At 32.7% G+C, this 23,664-nt stretch overlaps 1 protein-coding gene across 3 annotated transcripts in view; it reads right to left on the bottom strand.

The window, feature by feature from the left end:
• LOC105345430 (zinc finger protein ZXDC) overlaps positions 1-23,664 on the bottom strand; it is an 89,037-nt gene that overhangs the window by 21,086 nt on the left and 44,287 nt on the right. For all 3 annotated transcript variants that reach the window (XR_010714036.1, XM_034457684.2, XM_034457687.2), the window contains exons 6-7: positions 15,138-15,330; positions 3,752-3,932 (exon numbers count right to left, since the gene is read on the bottom strand). Coding sequence is in view for 2 of the 3 variants with exons in the window: in XM_034457684.2 (XP_034313575.2) it covers positions 3,752-3,932; positions 15,138-15,330 (374 nt within the window). In the remaining variant the exon portion in view is untranslated. The remainder of the gene's footprint in view (positions 1-3,751; positions 3,933-15,137; positions 15,331-23,664) is intronic.

The raw sequence follows: 23,664 nt of genomic DNA, 5'->3' as shown, positions 1-23,664 counted from the left end.
CGAGCGTGTGGTGTAGTAGTACGTTTCAGGGTCTGTAAAGATGAACATTGAATTCAACAACGTAATTTTCAATAACACAGCCAGCTCAAGATGATTAAAATCAAGATTTTTAATATTTTTTTCACAATTTTCTGACCTCAAGCCTTAGACAAGTCGATCAAGACGATAAGTCGAGTGCTCTGCTTCAGAGAAAAAAAATACCGACTTATCGTCGGGAAAATACGGTAGTAGCTGCAACAGAAAATTAAAATGATGGGAAAAACTTTTAAATATTAAAGATGATTGAATTTCTTTTGCAAAAGATTGAGAAAGTTCTCTTTCTGTATTTTCTAATTAAGTCATATTGATTGAATAATTACGAATTAACAGGATTTATATTTTTGCTTACTTCATATTATGAAATTTGATTATAATAAGTTATTTCAAGATAGTGATTGCGTTTAATCATGTCACTCGATCAAATGACAAAGATATTATATTACAGTATTTACTATTGAAGAAATGTTTACTCATATTTAGCTGCTGGCATATATGTAAATAATGTTACCCTGGATATAACATATCTGATTCATAAATTCCAAGAAAGATTACAGGGAACACATTTGTTCCTGTTTTATTTTTTGTCTCTTTGCCAGTGGGTGAATTAATGAAGACTAGGCGAATTACAATGCCTTACATTGTCTCTCTATAAACAAAGCTTTGTCTGGGCAAGTTTTAATTGGGACAAAACTGTTTACAATCTAAGAAAATAACATAGGGCAAAAATAGTCCTGTTTACAGTTCCCAATTGTTGGTCTTATTGTGATTACAGGAATATAGATATATTGACGACCAAAAAATGACATTACAAAGAACTTAAAATTAGATTTCATATCATGTCATAAATTGTTAATACACAAAAAATAAACGTCATACAATGTTCCCACTTTATAGGGAAAAGTTATATATACTCCATGAATATACATGTATATGTAAATAATAGATTGTTTATAATGATACATATATTAGATTTATGAAAAATGAAATATGAATTCCATATTCTTTAAGAGAAAACAGTTCCTAGTTAGAGGTTAAAATCTTTACATAGGTCATTTATATTTTAAAATTATTTCATATTGAAGATATAATTATCAAATTTAGAAAAGATTGCAAGTTTTGAAATTAGTTTTCTTAAAACTAATTAATTCATGCAGAGTTTGGTTGTACAGTGTATTAATATATCAAAATGGATGTGCTATGAAGGATGAACATTTTGATTTTTGTATAAATACATCATACCAGGAAAGTCATTGATATTGATTTAAGAATTTTCAAAGGAAGGAATGTTGATGTTCAAAGACATCAGACAAGATTATACCTGACATCCTTCTGTACACAAGTGAATACTATTGCTTTCACTGATAATATCTAAGTTTCAAAGAAAACTTAACTGATCCTAATATATAGCTATATGAGCTAGACAAAATAGGACATACATGTATATATAAATATGATTTTAGTTTATAAAAGAATGATTGACATATAGGTAATTCATGAAGAGTAAATATTTTTCTGATCAGAGGGTCATTGTACCTTAGTTAATATGTTGCAAAACTTAATCATACATGAATATGATACTTTATATTCAAGGAAGAAAACATTTGTTTTCTAAATTACCTTGGAAGCTAGAAGATCATACATTTAATTACATTATAGCTGTACTATATGTGTATATATACACTGTATATCAGACAGTTAAATCTGACATTTCAATGAATGCAATTCATTCTTCTTTCTATTAACATCTTACAGACAGAAAATTAGATATAGTTTTGGATTTTACGAACAATGTATTTTATTTATATCACAGAGAAATGAGGCAGAATGGTTTTAAAACATTATTTTCTGAGAAAACATTAATCATGCAGCCACAATATGGACAATTATTATAGAAATTGGTGGGGAAAATAATGGGTATATTTGATGTGTTTTGTGGCTAAGATGATCAAGCAATTTTGTGTTTCCACATGATGAAACTAAAGTTGATTTATTAACATGGTCTATGTTTATTTAAATCATTGATTGAGAATCTTCTCTATTTGGAAGGATTTTTATTTATTGTCAAATACTTTGAAGATGCTACTTGATACTCCGATATGCCGAAGGCTGGATGAAAAGAATGTCCTCCTCATCCAAGCATTCCCCCGGATGTGATGGATGAGGGGCATTCTTGGAAGACAGCCTGAGGCTGTGGAGTATCAAGGTTCCCTCCCTGTATGGGTTTTGAGAATTGTTTATCCCACCTCAAATAAAAATATATATTTGACAATAAATCTGCTTTAAAATTATGAGTGTTTATCACAATGGACGCACTATTTATACGGTATGTGACGTCACTTCCAGGTAGGTTTTTAGCTTTTTTGAAGGGCGATCCCGAGCATAATAGCCAGGAAATAATGCTACTTGATACTCTGATATGCCGAAGGCTGGATGAAAAGAATGCCCCTCATCCATCACATCCGCGGGAATGCTTGGATGAGGGGGACATTTTCCTGTATTTTCATTTAAACTTTTGAGAAAAATGCACCAAATTTTCATTAATTTTTGGAATAACAATATATGTTTACAGCCATTTCCCACATTAAATTCCCATTAAATTTTGCTATTCAATTTCACGTCATTTTAATTTCTTATAATTTCTGCAGGTAGATTTTCCTCTTCGAACAACTATAAGGAAAAGTTCCCTTTTTCACTATATCTTAAAAATATGACATATTGTTGAAGTGATGATTCCCTAACAGATACAAAGTATGAGTGCAAATCTGGTATTTTCATTTTTTTATAGCAAGCAAAGCGAGCTTTAAAAACCAGTGTGCACAGGAAAAAGAACAAGCTAAACCTACAGATTCATCAGGCAAAATTTTCTGTCTATATGTCTCATAATGCTCTCTAATGTTTTCACCCGTGGTGCTATGCCAAAAATGGCCACCATTTAACTCGTAATTTACAGTGTCTTGAGGTTCAAAGACACATTTTGAGTACCTCACAAGCTTTGGTGAGACCCAAGAGATATTTGTTACATTCTTCCATACCTTCGTATTGAGTCGAGATATGTAAACAAAGACAAAAAAGTATATGGATGACGTCACAGTGTTCTCGCGCGATAAATTTAGAGGTGGATCAAACATCTGTAATGCGTGTACAATCTATTTCAGTATAGACTGCGATACCTGCCTCATTGACATATGATTTGTTTTTTTGGTTTTTTTTACATAGAGATTATATAAATATATACTAGCAAGAGCCATACTTTACTGTCATATCGATCCAATTTTAAGCTAATTGTGTATGCATGTACAGTTAGCAGGTTAGTACATGAGTAGGGAGTAAATAAACAATAGGACATATTGAACTAAATAAAAAATGATAAAGAGAAAAAATAAACTGTTAAAATATTTATGCAGATATTGCATATAGTCAAACCATTAAATTTGAAAGTGGGAAATTACACACCTACAAACAGGAGCCAGGCTCTCTCTCTCTCTCTCTCTCTCTCTCTCTCTCTCAAAAATTCTTTTTCATTTGTTGATACCTAAATAACACTAAGTTGACAATGATGCAAGGTATGTGTACTTTTTGCTGCGCTTGCCACAACGATAGCACCGTAAAACATATTACACATTAGTTCATGAACATTATATTTTCAGGATTTAACAAATTTTCCATTTTAGGGCATGTACTGAAATTTTATTCTTCTATTTATCATATTTACCTTCTACAGGGCAGGCAAATGGCTTTTTCCCACTGTGAGTAATCATGTGACCCTTCAAGTGCTCTGACCTCATGAAAGCTCTCCCACAGTTCTCAACTGGACATTTCCACTTCCGTAAACCAGTGTGCTTGAACTGATGACGCCGCAATTTACTGGCCGTTGTAAATGCCCATCCACAATTCTATCAATGGATGAATATAAAGATTTATCTTTGGTCCGTTTTTTAAATCTCGAATTTCAAAGAAAGTGGAATTATAAAGCATTATAACAGAAGTAATATTAAAATCTAAAAGGACTATATATGATATGGGCCTAAAATGGCCCCCTAAAATGAACATCATCATTTTACTGTAATTCTTTGTTTTCTTTGTACATATATATTTGTGATGTTTTTACATAATGTTCATTTTGATTCAACTGCCCACAATTTAGAAATATGACATCGTAAAGACAACCTTTTCCCGCCATTTTTGCATTTTTAGCATAAAACAGCTTGTTTTCAAGCAGTTTTTCTTTCAGAAAATATAGAGCGCATGCTTGAACAAACAATATATTTTTATCAGAGATATATCTAGCCAAGGCTAATAAGTGACAAAAAAAAATTTCCTTGTTCAAGCATGCGATCTATATTTCCCATTCATAAAAAGATAAGAAAAATGTCAATTTTTGACTGATTTTGATTGAATTATAGAAATAGCGTCACTTCTGACGTCATATACTGCCAGTGAGTGGAAATAAATCAAATAAATATGTGAAAAATATATTTCACATCAACTCTTCTAAAATATAACATAACATTTTATTGTACCCGAAACACTTTAAAAAATGGCGAATAATGGGGGCCAAATTTAACTCATATCATAATTATATAGTTCTTTGTCAAACAATGAAGATTTTAAGGAGGCTGGATGGTCAAAAAGTTACCCATTAGATCTACCTTAAAATTTCAAATATAATATTTTTGATAAAAAATCATTGTAAATATAGAAAAATGCAAAATATTTTTTGCTATAAAATTCATTTATTTTTCTATATCATAATTACAGAGCTCTTTATCTAAATCAGATTAATATAGTCTAAAAATGGCCACAACCATCTAGCCCTCTTAAGATGGTATGGGACACCTCCATTTGTGATATTCATTTCCAATAAAAATAAACAATAAAATCAAGTGTAATTTTATAATTCTTTTCTCTCCCGAAATAGTTGACTAACAGTGTAACACAATTGGTGAGAGCGTTAATTACGAATCTGTAAGTCATAATTGTGTTTGAATCCCTGCTGGGGCTTTGATGATTTTTACCTTTCCAAAATTGTTTAAAACTTTTTTTTTTCTTTTTTCGATCTAATATTTTAGAATTTAAAAATTCTAAAAAATAAAAATACAGTGAAAGTATTTCAATAGTGCTGGTTTTATTTATACACATGAATAGTTCTATTGCACACTAAGCTTCGCCATATTGAATTGCCTAATTAAATATGTGTGTCAAAGGTCATAGGGGAAAACCAACGTAAACAATATGGACGCTGCTCGCTGACATATAGCAGAAGGATAAAAACATACGCTCAGCTAGGACCTTGGGTAACCCAAACAAGAGGCCCATGGGCCACATCGCTCACCTGAGGAACAATAGGTATGATAAAATCAGCTTAATGGAGTCATAATACAAACTATCTGGACAATGTACAATAATACATGTAGATCCTGTATAATTAAAAACCCTTTTTTCCTTTGAATATTCTTATGTTTATAATCATTAGTCCCTTTTCTAACAGGATGATTTTATAGTCATATCATATGTTGAGTATTGCAGTTCTCAAAAAGATCCTTAACAATATAATTTATATAAGGGATATAAACGTACATCAAACTCTGAACCTTCTCGGGAGGCCAAAGAATTGTCCTGGGGCCAAAGTCTTAACAATTATGAAGAATCATCTGGCTGATTAGTTTCTGAGAAGATTTTTTAAAGATTTACCCTATATATTCCTTTGTTAAACTTTGACCCCCCCCCCCCATTGTGGCCCCACCCTACCCCTGGGGATCATGATTTTCACAACTTTGAATCTACACTACCTGAGGATGCTTTCACACAAGTGTCAGCTTTCCTGGCTGATTAGTTTCTGAGAAGAAGATTTTTTAAGATTAACTCTGTGTATTCCTATGTAAAACATCGACCTCCCATTGTGGCCCCACCCTACCTCCGGGGGTCATGATTTTCACAAATTTGAATTTACACTACCTGAGGATGCTTCCACACAAGTTTCAGCTTTCCTTGCCGATTAGTTTCTGAGAAGCAGATTTTTAAAGATTTACTCTATATATTCCTATGTAAAACTTCGACCCCCCCCCCCCCCCCCATTGTGGCCCCATTTTACCCCAAGGGGTTATTATTTTAACAACTTTGAATCTACACTGCATGAGGATGCTTCCGAACAAGTTTCAGCATTGCCGGCTGATTAGTTTCTGAGAAGAAGTTTTTTAAAGATTTACTCTATATATTCCTATGTTAAACTTCGATCCCCCATTGTGGCCCCACCCTACCCCCGGGGGTCATGATTTTGACAACTTTGAATCTACACTACCTGCGGATGCTTCCACACAAGTTTCAGCTTTCCTTGCCGATTAGTTTCTGAGAAGCAGATTTTTAAAGATTTACTCTATATATTCCTATGTAAAACTTCGACCCCCCCCCCCCCATTGTGGCCCCATTCTACCCCAAGGGGTTATTATTTTAACAACTTTGAATCTACACTGCCTGAGGATGCTTCCGAACAAGTTTCAGCATTGGCGGCTAATTAGTTTCTGAGAAGAAGTTTTTTAAAGATTTACTCTATATATTCCTATGTTAAACCTTGATCCCCCATTGTGGCCCCACCCTACCCCCGGGGGTCATGATTTTCACAACTTTAAATTTACACTACCTGAGAATGCATCCACACAAGTGTCAGCTTTCCTGGCTGATTAGTTTCTGAGAAGCAGATTTTTAAAGATTTACTCTATATATTCCTATGTAAAACTTCGACCCACCATTGTGGCCCCACCGTACCCCTGGGGTAATAATTATCACAACTTTGAATCTACACTACCTGACGATCCTTCCACACAAGTGTCAGCTTTCCTGGCCGATTAGTTTCTGAGAAGAAGATTTTTTAAGATTTACTTTATATATTCATGTTAAACTTCGACCCACCATTGTGGCCCCACCCTACCCCCGGGGGTCATAATATTCACAACTTTGAATCTAGTCTACCTGAGGATGCTTCCACACAAGTGTCAGCTTTCCTTGCCGATTAGTTTCTGAGAAGAAGATTTTTAAAGATTTACTCTATATATTCCTATGTAAAACTTCGATCCTTCATTGTGGCCCCATCCTACCTCCGGGGGTCATAAATTTCACAAATTTGTATCTACATTACCTGATGATGCTTTCACACAAGTTTCAGCTTTCCTGGCTGATTAGTTTCTGAGAAGAAGATTTTTAAAAATTTACTCTATATATTCCTATGTTAAACTTCGACCCCCCATTGTGGCCCACCCTCAGGTGAGCTAAAAAGGTGTTAAGTTTACAATACAATAAGTTGTTAAAGTTGGTTTCTGGAAGAACAGACTTTGAAATTTTTCTTAATAAATATTGACATTTTTTTTACTTTTTGAATCTTTAGTTTTTAAGATCTGTGTACAAACATAGAATTGTGAGCAAATCTATGTATCTTGCTTATAATTCGAAGTTTAACACTCAAATATGGTTAGTAAATAGAAATTGTAAACAATTAAACACAAGAAACATGCACTACATGTATAACAAATAAAGAACACAATTTATTTTTTCGAAATGAATCATATATATGATACATGTATATACCTACATATTTCCGTCAGCGATATCAAACTCTATTTAAACTGAATAAACTCGAGAAAATGCCGAGCATCTCAACAAAACCTATTGCATTAATCTTCCATTACGCAAAAGATAATGCCGAATTACCGATAGAATGAATTGTATTTCAGTACCCCTACATCAGATTTTGCTTAATTTGCGCAGGAAAACAGTTAACTGTTTGATTTACCGAAGTCTCTGTTTGATTTGATACGTAAAAATCACGAAATACAGACGATAGTTTCCAGGTTACAAAGCATAAATAATGAAAACGAAACCAAAAACAGAACAAGCTAACACCAACGTCATGTGTGAAAACTGTCAACGCATTGAAATATTTAGCCTCAATTTACTTCACAAAATCGGCACCAATATATTTTGCATGTTTCAGAATTTCCCTTCATACGCGAACTGTTGCACAACAAGCAATTTCATCATAGTCCGATCGACCCTTTTTCGTATAATGTCATGGCTGCTTGAAACAAAGAACCTCGTTTTAGAAGTATGGAATCATTTTACCGGATGCCGAACCCGAAGCTATTAAACTGATTGAAACACGCCTTTCCTTTATTATTATTTTCGTAATAACTCAAATTTGAAACAGAATTACACCTTAATTTTTGCAATTTATATTTTCCTTCCCATAAGGATAATTTATGCTAAACTGCGTTGAATTTGCATCGGTAGTTCCTGAGAAGAAGATTTTTAAAAATGCACCCCCCTTTTTCTACAGTTTCAAGGTTTTCTCCGCTTTGAATGCAGATCGGACTTTTATTTCTGCAATTTATATTCGCCCTCCCATAAGGATGCTTTGTGCCAAATTTGGTTGAAATTGGATAAGCGGTTTTAGAGAAGAAGTTCAAAATGTAAAAAGTTTACAGACGGACAGACGGACAGACGGACGGACAGACGGACGACGGACAAAATGTGATCAGAATAGCTCACTTGAGCTTTCAGCTCAGGTGAGCTAAAAATAGTTCTCCAAAATGAGTGTATTAATGAGCACTTATGGAACTCTTTTACAAGTGAAAATAAAAATGTAAATCTACTTTCTTTTTTCCTATCCATAAGGAGACCAGCTAGAGGTCATCCTACATCCTTAATCAATGTCTTAATCATTTTGTTAATGAATACGGAAACAAAAGTCACCTAACAGCCGCCTAGTGTCATTTTACAATATGGAGATTTATCAGAAGTGAACCATTGTACCTAGTTTTTTTTTCATTTTGAACAGTCAGTTTTGATTTCAGGATATGTGAACCTGACAAAAACAAGTTCATTGCTCAACGTTACAGAATTTTCTCAAATGAAATAAACCATGATAAATGGTAAGGTTAACCAGGCGCATATATACCCAGCTGTTAGAGTAGAAGGCCCTGAGTTAACTCTAGCATATGACAAGCTTATTTACCAACATTTACTGTACTCACAAAATGATTGAAGTGTAGGCCTAACACTTTCATGCACATTAGCTTCAACAGTATATTGGTAAGGAAATAGGTTATATGTTTGTATTGATGATTTTTTTAGCACATATAGTTAATAATATGAAGAATTAATCTTTTATTCACTATCAATAACTGATAATGTTGATTCTCTGTACTGTGAAAACATTTGAACAGCTGACTGATATTCATGCACCTTTATTGAACTGTAAAAATCAAAGGACAGTTGAAAGAAAAATTAGTATATCATGGTTTATCGGTTGATAGAATTGCTCACATCATATTTAGATTTCATGAGATGTGTTCATTATTGTTTCAAATTCTTATCTGTTTCCCATTACATGTATTTTCAAATCATGAAAACGTAAGATTTCTAAATACACACAGTTATATAAGATTTGAAATTGTCAAGTTAAGTAACATTAATTTAAATTTTCAAGATTAGAATAAAATGTTGACAAAAATCACCTCTGATATCAAATTTTTATATAGAATAATCCATTTATATAAGGTTCTGTCTGTCTATGTTGCATACACTTTCATAATATGCCTGTATGAATTTTATTTTTCTACATGTAGCTTCTTAAAATCATCCTTTCATATGAGTCCTTCTTATATGTTATAAGTAATAGTACCAGTAATATCAGTTTGTTTTTTTTAATACAGACTTTTCAAACCTCCAAGAGATGAGAACATCACTGGTATGTGTTAACGAGGTCATTCCTAATACAGTACAAGACACAATGCGGAAAAATATAAGACTAAAGTGAAGAGCTGAAACCATGAGTGATGAAGAGAAGAGCTGATAATCAGATTATTGTTTCTCTTATGTTCATCCTGATAAAGCCTTTCACGGTTGATGACCTGAATCATTTATTTGGTCATTTAATAAGGATGACAATATTTATTTGAACATTTATGATATAATATTAAGACAATTAATAAGCAACACAACATATCTGAAATATGAAACTGGACCAAACCAGTGATAATCTACCATTTATGATTTATTACATTTACTTGGATTTGAAAACCATTTCTGAAATTCCAAAAGTCATGAATAATTTGGACATATATATAATGCATTCAATTAAGAATTATTATTGATTGTAAAAGAATATATATTATGATAATGCATATGCTATAAGAAATACAATTGATCAAATGTTGTATATACTGACCAAGTGCAGTAATGAAATTTGTAATGGCTATATACTGTTTATTGTTCATGTGGAGAAACTGGTTTTTAAAATATATGTCTTAATGTTTATAATTATGTTTAATTTGATGATTGCATAGTATATCAAATCATCATTTCTGTCTATTAGTGTCTGTCTGTCCATCCATTTATCTGTCTGAAGTCTGTTTTATTTTATAACCCTGATGAGGTTACTGATGTAGATCAAGTTGAGATCATCATTATGACACTTATATACTACAAGCCTCACAGAAAATATCAGTCCTTTTAAATTACTGAGTTTTTGAATGAGTTATGAATGTATGGTTGAGTAAAATTTTTATTTTAAATATTTTTTGAAATGATTTTTGTGAATAAGAATATTTTTTGTTATAATACCGGTATAGATAACTTATCTATATTTTTATCATTTTTGCATGAAAAAAATATACATATCCTAGTTAGGCCACACCAATGTAATTTCTTACTTGTCGGACATTAAGTGGAAAAGGGTACAAGCGGGCGAGCGATAAAATAATAAGATTATTATTTTTTGTAGCCGAAATTTTTAAGCGATCCATAATGATATGATTTGTAAAGTTTTATTTAAACACGAGCATGCAGGATCCTATGAAAAAGAAGTTTAATTGGTGTGGCCTTCCACATTTTCTATTTTTTAGTTCAAATTGAGGCTGAACCATTGTAATATATTACCCTGCATAATCATTCTGATAAAGTCTAAATCATACATTATAAATAGCATCAAGACAATTATGGGGACAAAGGAAGGGTTCAAAGTTCAAAGTTCAGAATATATAGGAATTATAGGGTTGCATACAATCATGTATATACATAAGGGCAAATCATAAATCATTTCAGAATCTGCAGTGTTGTTTAGTTCAATCAGATAATATGATTTAAAGAATTATCATGATTAAGTATCAAATTTCATTTTATACCTGTAATCATTTGAAAGATTTTCCTATTTTCCGACACCCATTTTAATGCAATACCTTGCAAATCAGACAAAACTTTTAAAGATTGACAGAGGAAATTCAAATTAATTACAGTCAGTATATGATTTTTTATGAAACCTGTGATTTATTTGGTTTGATTGTATTTTAAATCTTTTAACAAAGGCTTAATAAAGATTGTGTATTAAGTTTTCATGCATGTTTTTCTTTTTTGTGTACAGAGACTAGAATTTCTTGATTATATCACATGCACAACTATGACACTCTGTTAATTACCATTAAAATAAACTCTTTAGGAAGTGAAAAAATTGTTAAATTAAAGAATCCTTTTCCCTTTATATGATTGGTTTTTAGTAATACGATCATTTATGGCAGTATTGACTTTCATGAAGCGCGCAGAGTGATTTTTTGTAAAAGTCAGATCAGAGGAAATTCGGATTTTCAGCCTTTTTTATTCAATTGGTTGTAGTATTTGCAACACAATCCATTAATTTTGTTCTACAAGAACTTATGCAGGTTCACAGTATAACTAGTTGAAAGAAATTGCCATTTAAAACTGAATTATACGTCTTTTCTAACAGCATGTAGGGTTTGTAGCATCTATGTCAATAGAGGTCAGAGGAAATTCAGACGTTATTATCTTTTTTTTCTAGATCACCAACATACCAATTATTCATTATTAATTTTTTGCTTTCTATCATTTCTTCAAAATTACATTAAAAAAATAAGAGTAAAATTATATGAAATAGTATTTTTTGCAATTTTTCTAGCTCTGGTCACGTCAAAAAATGTCACTTTTTTAGTGGTCAGAGGAAATTCAAACTAAAATAGCGGATTAAATAAAAGGAATTCTTATAATCCTTTTCAGATAAATAGAGTAATTTATTAACCTTTTTAATATTTTGATGAGAAAAGTTTTCTAGTTAATTGTAAATATGTCTTTTATGACATTTTTAATTTGCATTTAAGTCTTTTTTTCTCGTTCTAATTTTTTATACATGGTCAAGTTTGAAGGTTGTTGCCATGGAAACGAACTCATTTACATATGCTTAACATAGGTAATCATAGATTACTAAGCTCACCGAGACGGAGCATCACCATTATGAGACATCACCTTCATAAGACCACCTTTATCATTTTATATGAAAATCATACTTTATGATCTTGGATATTCATGGATTCTGTTTTGACAAAATATCGTATATCATCTGATAAAAATTTTTTATGATAATCATATGTTCATATGTTAATCAATACAATGATATAAAATTAAATATTGTATCATGTCATATTTATAATATATATCATATAAAACAATAAAATACCATAATAAACAATAATGAGATATGATATTGTAATGTATGATATGACATTGTATTGTGTTATACCTTATTGTATTTGATCACATATACAATATCATAAAATATAATACAATATAGTATTATATTACAATATCATATTACATAATACATCATAACATTGAAACATATCATATTGTATAATATAGTATGATATTGTATTGAATGACACTGAAACATATTTGATACATTATATGATATTATATCATATAATACAATATAATTTGATTCCAACATTGTATCTTATCAAATGATACAATATTATGTGATAAAGCAAAATATTATAAAATACATTATTATATTATACATATTGTATCATATGACACAATAATATATATTACAATATCATATAATACAATTTCATGTGATAAGAGAATATATCATATAAACCAATATCATATCATACAATATCGTATGATACAATATTATATAATATTACAATATCATATAATACAATTTCATGTTATATTATTCTATATTACTAAAACCAATACCATATTATACAATATTGTATGATACAATATTATAGAATATACAATATTGTATCATAGGATACAATATAATATTTTGCAATATCTTATGTAATTGTATCATGTGATAAAATAATAAATTAAAAATACAATATAATATTATACAATATTGTATCATAATATACAATACTATACATAACAGTATTAAGATACAATATCATATCATAAAATATCCAAAAAATTGATACAATATCATATCGTATTGTATAACTTTTTATAATATAACATATGATATCATATTGTATCATATCAAACAAATATTGTTTCATATCATTCAATACTATATCATAGGAATCATGTTATATCATTTATCAACAAACACATCTATCTATCGAGCTGGTTTGAGTGAGGTAGGAGATTTCTTTAGCATCCTTGATAATGGAGATCAGGCTCTGCATATAAAGCAACCTCTGCATTTAATTTAAATCAACTATGCAAGCTATCATCTATAAAACATGTGACCTGTTCCAAAAAACTAAACCTCATCCAGCATCCGAAACCTATGGCTCAGATTCAGCATTCAAGCCCATCAGGTGCATTGGTATCATAACACGCATCATCCATGCAAGTTTGGTGAAGTTTGGACCAGTAATAACTAAGATATCATCATCAGAGGGCACTAGCAATTAAAACCTTAACTTCCTCCAGCATCCGCAACCTATGGCTCAGATTCAGCATCCATGCCTGTCAGGTGCATCTGTATCATAAGACACACCATCCATTCAAGTTTGGTGAAGTTAGGACCTGTAATAACTAAGATTTATTTTTTAGCATCCTTGATAATGGAGATCAAGCTCTGCATCTGAAGCTACCTCTGCGATTCATTCATATTACAGTTAAATCAACTATGCAAGTTTGATATAGTACTATCATCTATTAAACATGTGACCTGTTCCTAAAAACTTAACTTTATCCAGCATCCGAAACCAGACTCAGCATTCAAGCCTGTCAGGTGCATCAGTATCATAAGACACACCATCCATGGAAGTCTGGTGAAGTAAGGACAAGTAATAACTAAGATATCATCATCAGAGGGCACCTGTTTCAAAGACTTTATTTAACCAGCTCTTAAAACCTTAACCTCCTCCAGCATCCGAAACCTATTGCTCAGATTCAGCATTCAAGCTTGTCAGGTGCATCAGTATCATAAGACGCACCATCCATACAAGTTTGGTGAAGTAAGGACCAGTAGTAACTAAGATATAATCATCAGAGGGCACCTGCAACAAAAACTTTAACCAGCTCTAAAAACCTTAACCTCTTCCAGCATCCGAAACCTATTGCTCAGATTCAGCATTCAAGCTTGTCAGGTGCATCAGTATCATAAGACGCATCATCAATACAAGTTTGGTGAAGTTAGGACCAGTAGTAATTTAGATATTGCTATCAATGGGCACCCACAACAAAAACTTTAACCTGCTCCAAAAACCTTAACCTCCTCCAGCATCCGAAACCTATAGCTCAGATTCAGCACTCAAGCCTGTCTGGTGCATCAGTATCATAAGGCACACCATCCATGCAAGTTTGGTGATGTACGGACCAGCAGTAACTAAGATATTGCTATCAAAGGGCACCTGCAACAAAAACTTTAACCTGGTCCAACAACCTTAACCTCCTCCAGCATCTGAAATTTAGGACCCAGATTCAGCATCCAAGTCTTTCAAGTCCATAAGTAGGTCCAGATGCATCACCCATGCAAGTTTGGTGAAGATAGGACAAGTAATAGCTTAGATACAGGACCTGCAACAAAAACTTTAACCAGGTCCGGACGCCGACGCCGACGCCGACGCCGACGCCACCGCCGACGCCGAGGGTATAGCATAAGCTCTCCTTGACTTCGTCTCGGTGAGCTAAAAATGTCTTTTTTGACAAAAACAAATCGATTAGAGTCTGTTTAAACATTTTTTTCAATTATTCAATTAGTTTCATGTCAGGTTCACATATCCTGAACGTGCAATAGAACTATATCAACAGGTGTCCCATACCACCTTAAAATTAGCAGAAATGTTAAGTAAACATACTTCATAGTAACAGACAAATGGTTTTTCGCCTGTGTGAGATCTGACATGCTGCTTCAGACGACAGGCTGTGGAGTACACCTTATTACAGCCCTCGTAATTGCACCGAAAGTCCCGGTCCTGTTGATGGGTACGTGGGTGTGAACCCATACAATGGGGAGAGAAAAATGTCTTGTCACAACCATCCACTGGGCACCTACAAAACAAGATTCAACCTGTCAGAGTGGTTACTAAACAGCGTTGCAGTGTTGCCAAATACATTGTTACTATATAATGCACATGAAATGTTACTAAATAAACTTACTAGGAATATGATATCATATTTAAGGTCTTTCGTTTCCAACGGAAGACCTTATAGTGATTGTAATGTTTCTTTTTAAGGTCTTCCGTTTCCAAGAAGACCTTATAGTGATTGTAATTTTTAGGGTCTTCCGTCTTCAGCGGAAGACTCTACTATTATTCTATTGTTTCCTTTTCACTTTTCTTATTATTAAGGTCTTCCGTTTCCAACGGAAGACCTTATTGTTTTCGTACTGTTTCTTATTATTATTTCTTATTATTATTATTTTTTTCCAAATTTTGTGCACGCGATTTCTCGGAATCTATTCGACCGATCTCAACCATTTTTTCACAGATGTTAGGGCGTGATCTAAACTTAATACATTTTTCTTAATTTTTTCGTAGTCACTTCCGGTACCGAATTGTCGGCCATTTTGTAATTTTTGACGACCCATTTTGTGCAGCTATAAACTCGGAAACCATAAGAGATATGAATATGAAATTTTCAGGTTAGGTAGACGATAGTTTGGAGTTGTGCAGCATGTAGTTGTTTAATGCCTGTTGCGCCATTTCTTGGAGCTCGCCTGGGCACGAAAATTGGGTACGAATTTTCATTCAAAATTTTCACACGTTTTGATTTATATCTTTTTATCAGTTGATATTTTGTTAAGACATATATAACAAAAGAGGTAAAGAATCAAAAGTTCTTTCCAACAAAATCAAAAATAAGGGGCTGGCCCCTTTATTTAGGGGCCAAAACACTCGTAAACTCTATTACAAATAACTTAAAAACGATAAAGATTTTGTAATGTATTATAGAAGCAAAGTTGTTGATCGTACCAATATCTATTAGAAAAAATTATTACCACGCCCATTTATTACGTAATTAGGGATTTTAGGGGCCAAAATACTTAAACTTTGACGCAATATAACTAGGGAAGTAGAAATATTTTGTTAGACATCATAGAATAAAAAATGTTTGAATTAATAATTTAAATTGATTCCACTTATCAAAACACGAATTTCTGTCCCCATTAGGGATCTAAAGGGCTGGCCCCTAAAATATTCAAACATTTGTATCTCAAAAATGATCAACAATTTTAAATACGTGTAAGAACAAAAATTGTTAGTATTCTTAAGACCTTTTCAAAGAAATCAAGAAAAAGGGGCTGGCCCCTTTAATTAGGGGCCAGGGTACTCTTAAACTCTATTACAAATAACTTAAAAACGATAAAGATTTTGTAATGCTTTATAGAAGCAAAGTTGTTGATCGTACCAATATCTATTAGAAAAAAATATTGCCACACCCATTTATTACGTAATTAGGGATTTTTAAGGGCCAAAGATCTTTAACTTTGACGCAATATAACTAGAGAAGTAGAAATATTTTGTTAGACATCATAGAATAGAAAATTTTTGACTTAATGATTTAAATCGATTCCGCTTATCAAAACACGAATTTCTGTTCCCATTAAGGATCTAGAGGGCTGGCCCCTATGATATTCAAACATTTGTTTCTCAAAAATGATAAACAATTTTAAATAGGTGTAAGCACAAAAAATGATAGTATTCTTAAGACCTTTTCAAAGAAATCAAGAAAAAGGGACTGGCTCCTTAAATTAGGGGGCAGGGCACTCTTAAACTCTATTACAAATACCTTAAAAACGATAAAGATTTTGTAATGCATTATAGAAGCAAAGTTGTTGATCGTACCAATATCTGTTAGAAAAAAATAGCCACGTCCATTTATTACGTAATTAGGGATTTTTAAGGGCCAAAGAACTTAAACTTTGACGCAATATAACCAGAGAAGTAGAAATATTTTGTAAGACATCATAGAAGAGAAAATGTTTGAATTAATTATTTAAATCGATTCCAAATATCAAAACACGAATGTCTGTCCCCATTAAGGATCTATAGGGCTGGCCCCTAAAATATTCAATCATTTGTGTCTCAAAATGATCAACAATTTTAGATGGGTGTAAGAACAATAAATGTTAGTATTCTTAAGACCTTTTCAAAGAAATCAAAAAAAAGGGGCTGACCCCTAAATAAGGGGCCAAGGTACTCGTAAACTCTATTACAAATAACTTAAAAACAATAAAGATTTTGTAATGCATTATAGAAGCAAAGTTGTTGATCGTAACAATATAAGTTTGTAAAACTCATAGCCACACCCATTAATGACGTAATTAGGAATTTTTAGGGGATTAAAACATTAAATCTTTAATGTGCTGTACGGAAATGTGAGTGGAAATTCTGAAATTTCATTGATATTTTAATGGTATCGTTTGAAAAATTGAACGGAAGACCTCCTCGTTACTCGTAACGAGATCGTATCTAGTTCTTTTTATTCTTTTTTTGTCTTACAATTTTGTGCAGGCGATTTCTCGAAGATGGCTCATTTGATTTTCTTCAAATTTTAAGGGTTGATGTGTCGGCATCTGAAGTTTGTACCGCCCTTTCAATTTTTTGATAACCAATTCCGGTCGGAAGTTATCTTCCGTTTACGGTTTTTAAAAGTCAATTTTGTCGGCTAGAGATCCAAAAAACGAAAAAAGATATAGGGTTGAAATTTTCAGTGAGGATAGACATCAATTTAACCTGTTGCAACATGGTCATAAAAACGTCCGCCGTCACTTCCGGTCCTCACCGGAAGGAAAGATAAAAAATCGGTTTTTTCAACTTTTTGCTTTTTATATATTTTTCTAACGGGTTGATAGAGACTCTGTTACTGATTCAGAATATGTAATTTCTTTTAAAATCGATTGATGCGTTCCCGAGATATTAAGCATCAAAGTCCTGAAGCGAGAGTCCGATAAGCTCAGTCGTTATAGTCATGAACAACCTGGGTTCAAGCACCGGGTGCAGAAATTTTTTTTCCCTAATTTTTTGCGTTGATTAACATTTTAGTCTTAAAACTGAAGAAATTTATCTCATTTACTCAAAAATCGGACGGAAGACCCACTCGTTGCTCGCTACGAGAACGATCTATTTTTTATTATTATTTTTTTTCTCCCTTTTTTTGTCCACAAGATTTCTCAGAGATGGCTGGAGAGATTTTTGTGAAATTTTTTAGAATGAAAGATAATGACAATATCTCGAGGCAGTTTTTTCATTTTCTCAAAAATCATTTCCGTTTGTCCGTTTCCTGTCCCGCGTTGAAAAAGCTTGTACATTCAAGATCTCAAAAACAGTAAACATTTAAACATTCAGACTTTGTAGGATGATAGACCTATAGTTGTAGATGTGTTTAAAAGTATTTTGTTCATCGTTACTTCCTGTCATCACCGGAAGTACTTCAAAATTAACTACTTTTACGCATTAAATTCCTTTTCCATAGAATAAATATTTAAACATAAATCTACACATAGCTTATCTTTGCGATGTTATATCAACAACAAAATTCTACTTCCGGTGAGATATCTCAAATATCTCAGGTAGCTTTTTTGAAACACATTTTGTACAAACGAGATCTCAGAAACTTTAAGTGATCAAAGCACAAGACTATCATGGATTATAGACATTTGATTGAAGATGTGTTTAATTGGTTTCATTTTGTCTTCCGTCACTGCCAGTCCACACAGGAAGAGTTTAAACAAATCGAGTTGTTTATCAGTTTAACTTTTTTTCTTTTGATATTCTTAATGTGATCGATGAATAATAAAGCACAAAGGGCAAGTATGGGCAGCGGAAAGGGCAAAAAATACATTTTTACAAAATCAACGATAAACTAAATTCAGCAATCTAAAATAATATTATCAATGACCATAAATGCAAAACAAACAGTCTTCTTTGCAAAATAAATGTACATAAAAATCATCCAAAGATATCTAAATACAAATCAAACACAAAAAGTAAAACCAACAGACATAAATGTAAAACGAACATACATCAACATGAAACAAGCGGACGCACAAATAAACGCCAGGTGGCGTTTTTTGGGAAGCAATATACGTCATCGATTATTGGAATCCGGGATGGTTCGCACCTATTCTGTTTCACCCTGAGATGTTTCCCACCTCAATGTTTCGCACCTGCATCGGAGCAAACCATCTGACTGTATTGTTATGTAATGTAATGGAGTGTTGATGTAATTAGAAATGTACATGTATATATAGTTAGCAAAGATCTATTTTGGGGACCATTTAATTACATAAATTACTGGTATCTGGTTGAACTTTACATTACCCAACTGCATCCACTATTTAACTACGATTTTTATCAGTCTTATTCTTATAGCAAACGTGGGGTTAAATATTATTTCCATTCCCATTTATTTATTATGATTTATTTAAAATTATAAATAATATTTTAATGACCTGTTTATACTCGTACATTTGTTCCAAATTTCCTATTCGGATGAAAACATATGTATAATCAATTATTGTACAGTCTTATATATAAAAAAAGTCATTTATTTGTTACCCATAAACATGATGATATACAAATACATGTATCTGGAAAAAAAAATTTTTAAAATGCTACAAGACATATATGTACATTGTGAATTAAAATTAAGTGCATGTATCAGAATACTTCAAGCTTATCGACACATAGGCTTCGGAACCGGGGGGGGGGGGGGGGGGGGGGGGGCTTTTTGCAAAGTTAGACCTAACCATTAGGCACATAGCAGAATAGACGGTTCAGCCTCCCCCCCCCCCCCCCCCCCCCCCACACACACACTTTTTCTCGCAGGAAATATAATTGTTCCTTAATGTACCTTGAAAGATTGAGAAGTTAGAGTCTTAGGCATACTAGCCCCCACCCCCCCTCCCCCCACCCCCCACCACGGATTAAGATTTTCATGATTTGGGGGGAAATAATTTTTAATGTACTAGGTTAGATTTTTTCTTTTGGAAGTATAGGTTTACTCCCCCCACCCTCACCCCCCCCCCCCCCCCCCTCCCCCACGGATTAGGATTTTTATGATTTTGGGAATTAGGTTTTTTTCTCTCAATATTTCTGAGGATCAGTCTAGCCCCCCCCCCCCTTTCAATTTGCTTCCGACGCCAGTGCGACGTGAATACTGCCATGCCTTAAATTTTCTTCAAACTACTTGTACAGGCAATACATAAGACTGTAGGAAAATAAATCAAACTTCGTTATAGAAAACATTGTATGCATTAATTAATGCATATTTTGATGATAACAATTTATACAAAATGTTTATTTTATGACTTTCCGTTTCCGTCAGGCTAAGGCACATCTATATAGATAATTATAGCAAACCAAATTTTCACGCCTCTATTCACGTAAAATTTGTCAGTCATTTGTTGCATTTCGTATCACTTTAATTTTACCGGGTGGAAGTAATGCAAAATTTACAACTTGACATCTTTGTAAATTTTGTATTTACTGCCATCCGGTAAATAAACAATTTATAGAATAAAAAGAAGTCGGATAGAAATAATTTTTTTAACGAGTTTGACTTTTGCCATAAGAATAAGACTGGTAATAGGCGTAGTTTAAATAATGGATACAGGGGAGGGGGGTGGGTAATGTAAAGTTCAAGCTGATAATTTATGTAATTAAATGATCCCATAAACAGAGCTATGCTAACAATATAATATTTTACATTTGTAATTAACATTCCCAAATTTTTCATTATAAAAATACAGGTAATTCTCAAGTGAATAACAGGCTATAAATGTTATTACTACACAGTTCACACCTCTTGTTCTGAACCATATAAAACGACATGGCTTAATAAAATTAGTAAATAAAAATCCTAATCAAGCAAGAACGCTCTCTTGGCGATGCATGCATAAAGACAAGCACTGTTTCAATAGTTTTTTTTTTAAACATATTTCAATTCTTGTATAGGTAATAATTAATTTCAGAGGAATGATAATACGAGAAAAATATCTAAATACAGTGAGATTTTTCGCTCCGAGGCAGGTGCGAAACATCTCAGGGCGAAACAAAATAGGTGCGAACCATCCCGGATTCCAATAATCGATGACGTATATTGCTTCCCAAAAAACGCCACCTGGCGTTTATTTGTGCGTCCGCTTGTTTCATGTTGATGTATGTTCGTTTTACATTTATGTCTGTTGGTTTTACCTTTTGTGTTTGATTTGTATTTAGATATCTTTGGATGATTTTTATGTACATTTATTTTGCAAAGAAGACTGTTGGTTTTGCATTTATGGTCATTGATAATATTATTTTGGATTGCTGAATTTAGTTTATCGTTGATTTTGTAAAAATGTATTTTTTGCCCTTTCCGCTGCCCATAGGCAAGTATACAAAAAAATATTTAATAAAATTTACATTGAGCACTTCCGTTTGTCCGTTTCCTGTCCGGAGACAAAAAAACCTTATTTCGATGAGATCTAAAAAACGGTGACGACTTAAACAATCAAACTTTGTGGGATGATAGACCTATGTATATTGTACATGTGTTAACATTATTTTGTTTTGTTCGGCGTAACTTCCAGTCATCACCGGAAGTACTTCAAAAACAAGATATCTGTGAGCCAATGCTCACTAGTGATACCCCCACTCTGATGTGAATATGCAAAATAAGCAAAATCGACATCTAACAGAAAGCTGGCATCTGATTGGTACAGAAAAATATCCCATAATATGGCATGCCTAAACAAATAGTGTGTTAAAATTTCAAGCATCTGCGATAAATAGCTGCTGAGAAATCTTTGAGGAAAATTTGTTTGAAAATTTTGGCTAAAATAAACAAAGTACTCATTTAACAGGAAGTTGACGTCCGATTGACACAAAAATATATCCCACGATATGGCATGCCTTAACAAACACTGTGTAAAAATTTTAAGTATCTGCGATAAACAGTTGCTGAGAAATCTTTGACGGAAATTTGTTTGAAAATTTCGGCTAAAAATAGACAAAGTCGTCATTTAACAGGAAGTTGACTCCCAATTGGTACAAAAATATATCCCACGATATAGCATGCCTATACAAATATTGTGTAAAAACTTCAAGCATCTGCGATAAATAGTTGCCGAGAAATCTTTGACGAAAATTTGTTTGAAAATTTTGGTTCAAAAAAAGCAAAGTCGTCATTTAACAGGAAGTTGATGTCCGATTGATACAAAAATATATCCCACGATATAGCATGCCTAAACAAATAGTGTGTTAAAATTTCAAGCATCTGCGATAAATAGTTGCTGAGAAATCTTTGACGGAAATTTGTTTGAACATTTTGGCTAAAAATAAACAAAGTCGTCATTTAACAGGAAGTTGACATCCGATTGGTACAAAAATATATCCCACGATATGGCATGCCTATACAAATATTGTGTGAAAATTTCAAGCATCTGCGATAAATAGTTGCTGAGAAATCTTTGACGAAAATTTGTTTGAAAATTTTGGTTAAAAAATAAACAAAGTACTCATTTAACAGGAAGTTGATGTCCGATTGATACAAAAATATATCCCATGATATGGCATGCCTTAACAAACACTGTGTAAAAATTTCAAGCATCTGTGATAAATAGTTGCTCAGATAGATGCGACAGAAATTTTTGTTACGGACGGACAGACAGACAGACGGACGGACAGACAGACACACAAGGGTAAAACAGTATACCCCCTCTCCTTCGGAGCGGGGGTATAATAACTACTTTAACGCATTAAATTCTTTTGCAATAGAATAGATATATAAGTATAAATCTGTACATAGGTTATCTTTGCAATGTTTTATTAATAACAAAAATCTACTTCCGGTGAGATGTCTCAAATATCTCAGGTAGCTTTTTTAAAACACATTTTATACCCGCGAGATCTCAGAAACTATAAGAGATCAATACACGAAACATTCATGGATACTAGACATTTGATTGAAGATGTGTTTAACTGGTTTCATTTTGTCTTCCGTCACTTCCGGTCCACACCGGCAGAGTTAAAAAAAATCGAGCTGTTTATTAGTTTAACTGTTTTCCTTTGATATTTATAGTTAGATGTACAAAAGGCAAGCATACAAGAAATATTTAATACAATTTACATTGAGCAATTCCGTTTGTCAGTTTCCTGTCATGAGACCAAAGACCTTATTTCGACGAGATCTCAAAAACGGTAACGACTTAAACAACCAAACTTTGTGGGATGATAGATCTATGTATGCACATGTGTTAACACTATTTTGTTTTATGCGGAGTAACTTCCGGTCGTCACAGGAAGTACACCCAAATTTGATTTTTTAAAAATATTTTGGTTATTTAGCATTTAAGTAACATTTTAGCTATAGAAATACAAAAGGTCATCTACACATGGT

Source organism: Magallana gigas, chromosome 5, assembly GCF_963853765.1.
Source record: "Magallana gigas chromosome 5, xbMagGiga1.1, whole genome shotgun sequence".
Lineage (NCBI taxonomy): Eukaryota > Metazoa > Mollusca > Bivalvia > Ostreida > Ostreidae > Magallana > Magallana gigas.
The sequence above is the reverse complement of the archived record's forward strand: the minus strand, read 5'-3'. Positions and strand labels throughout refer to the sequence as shown.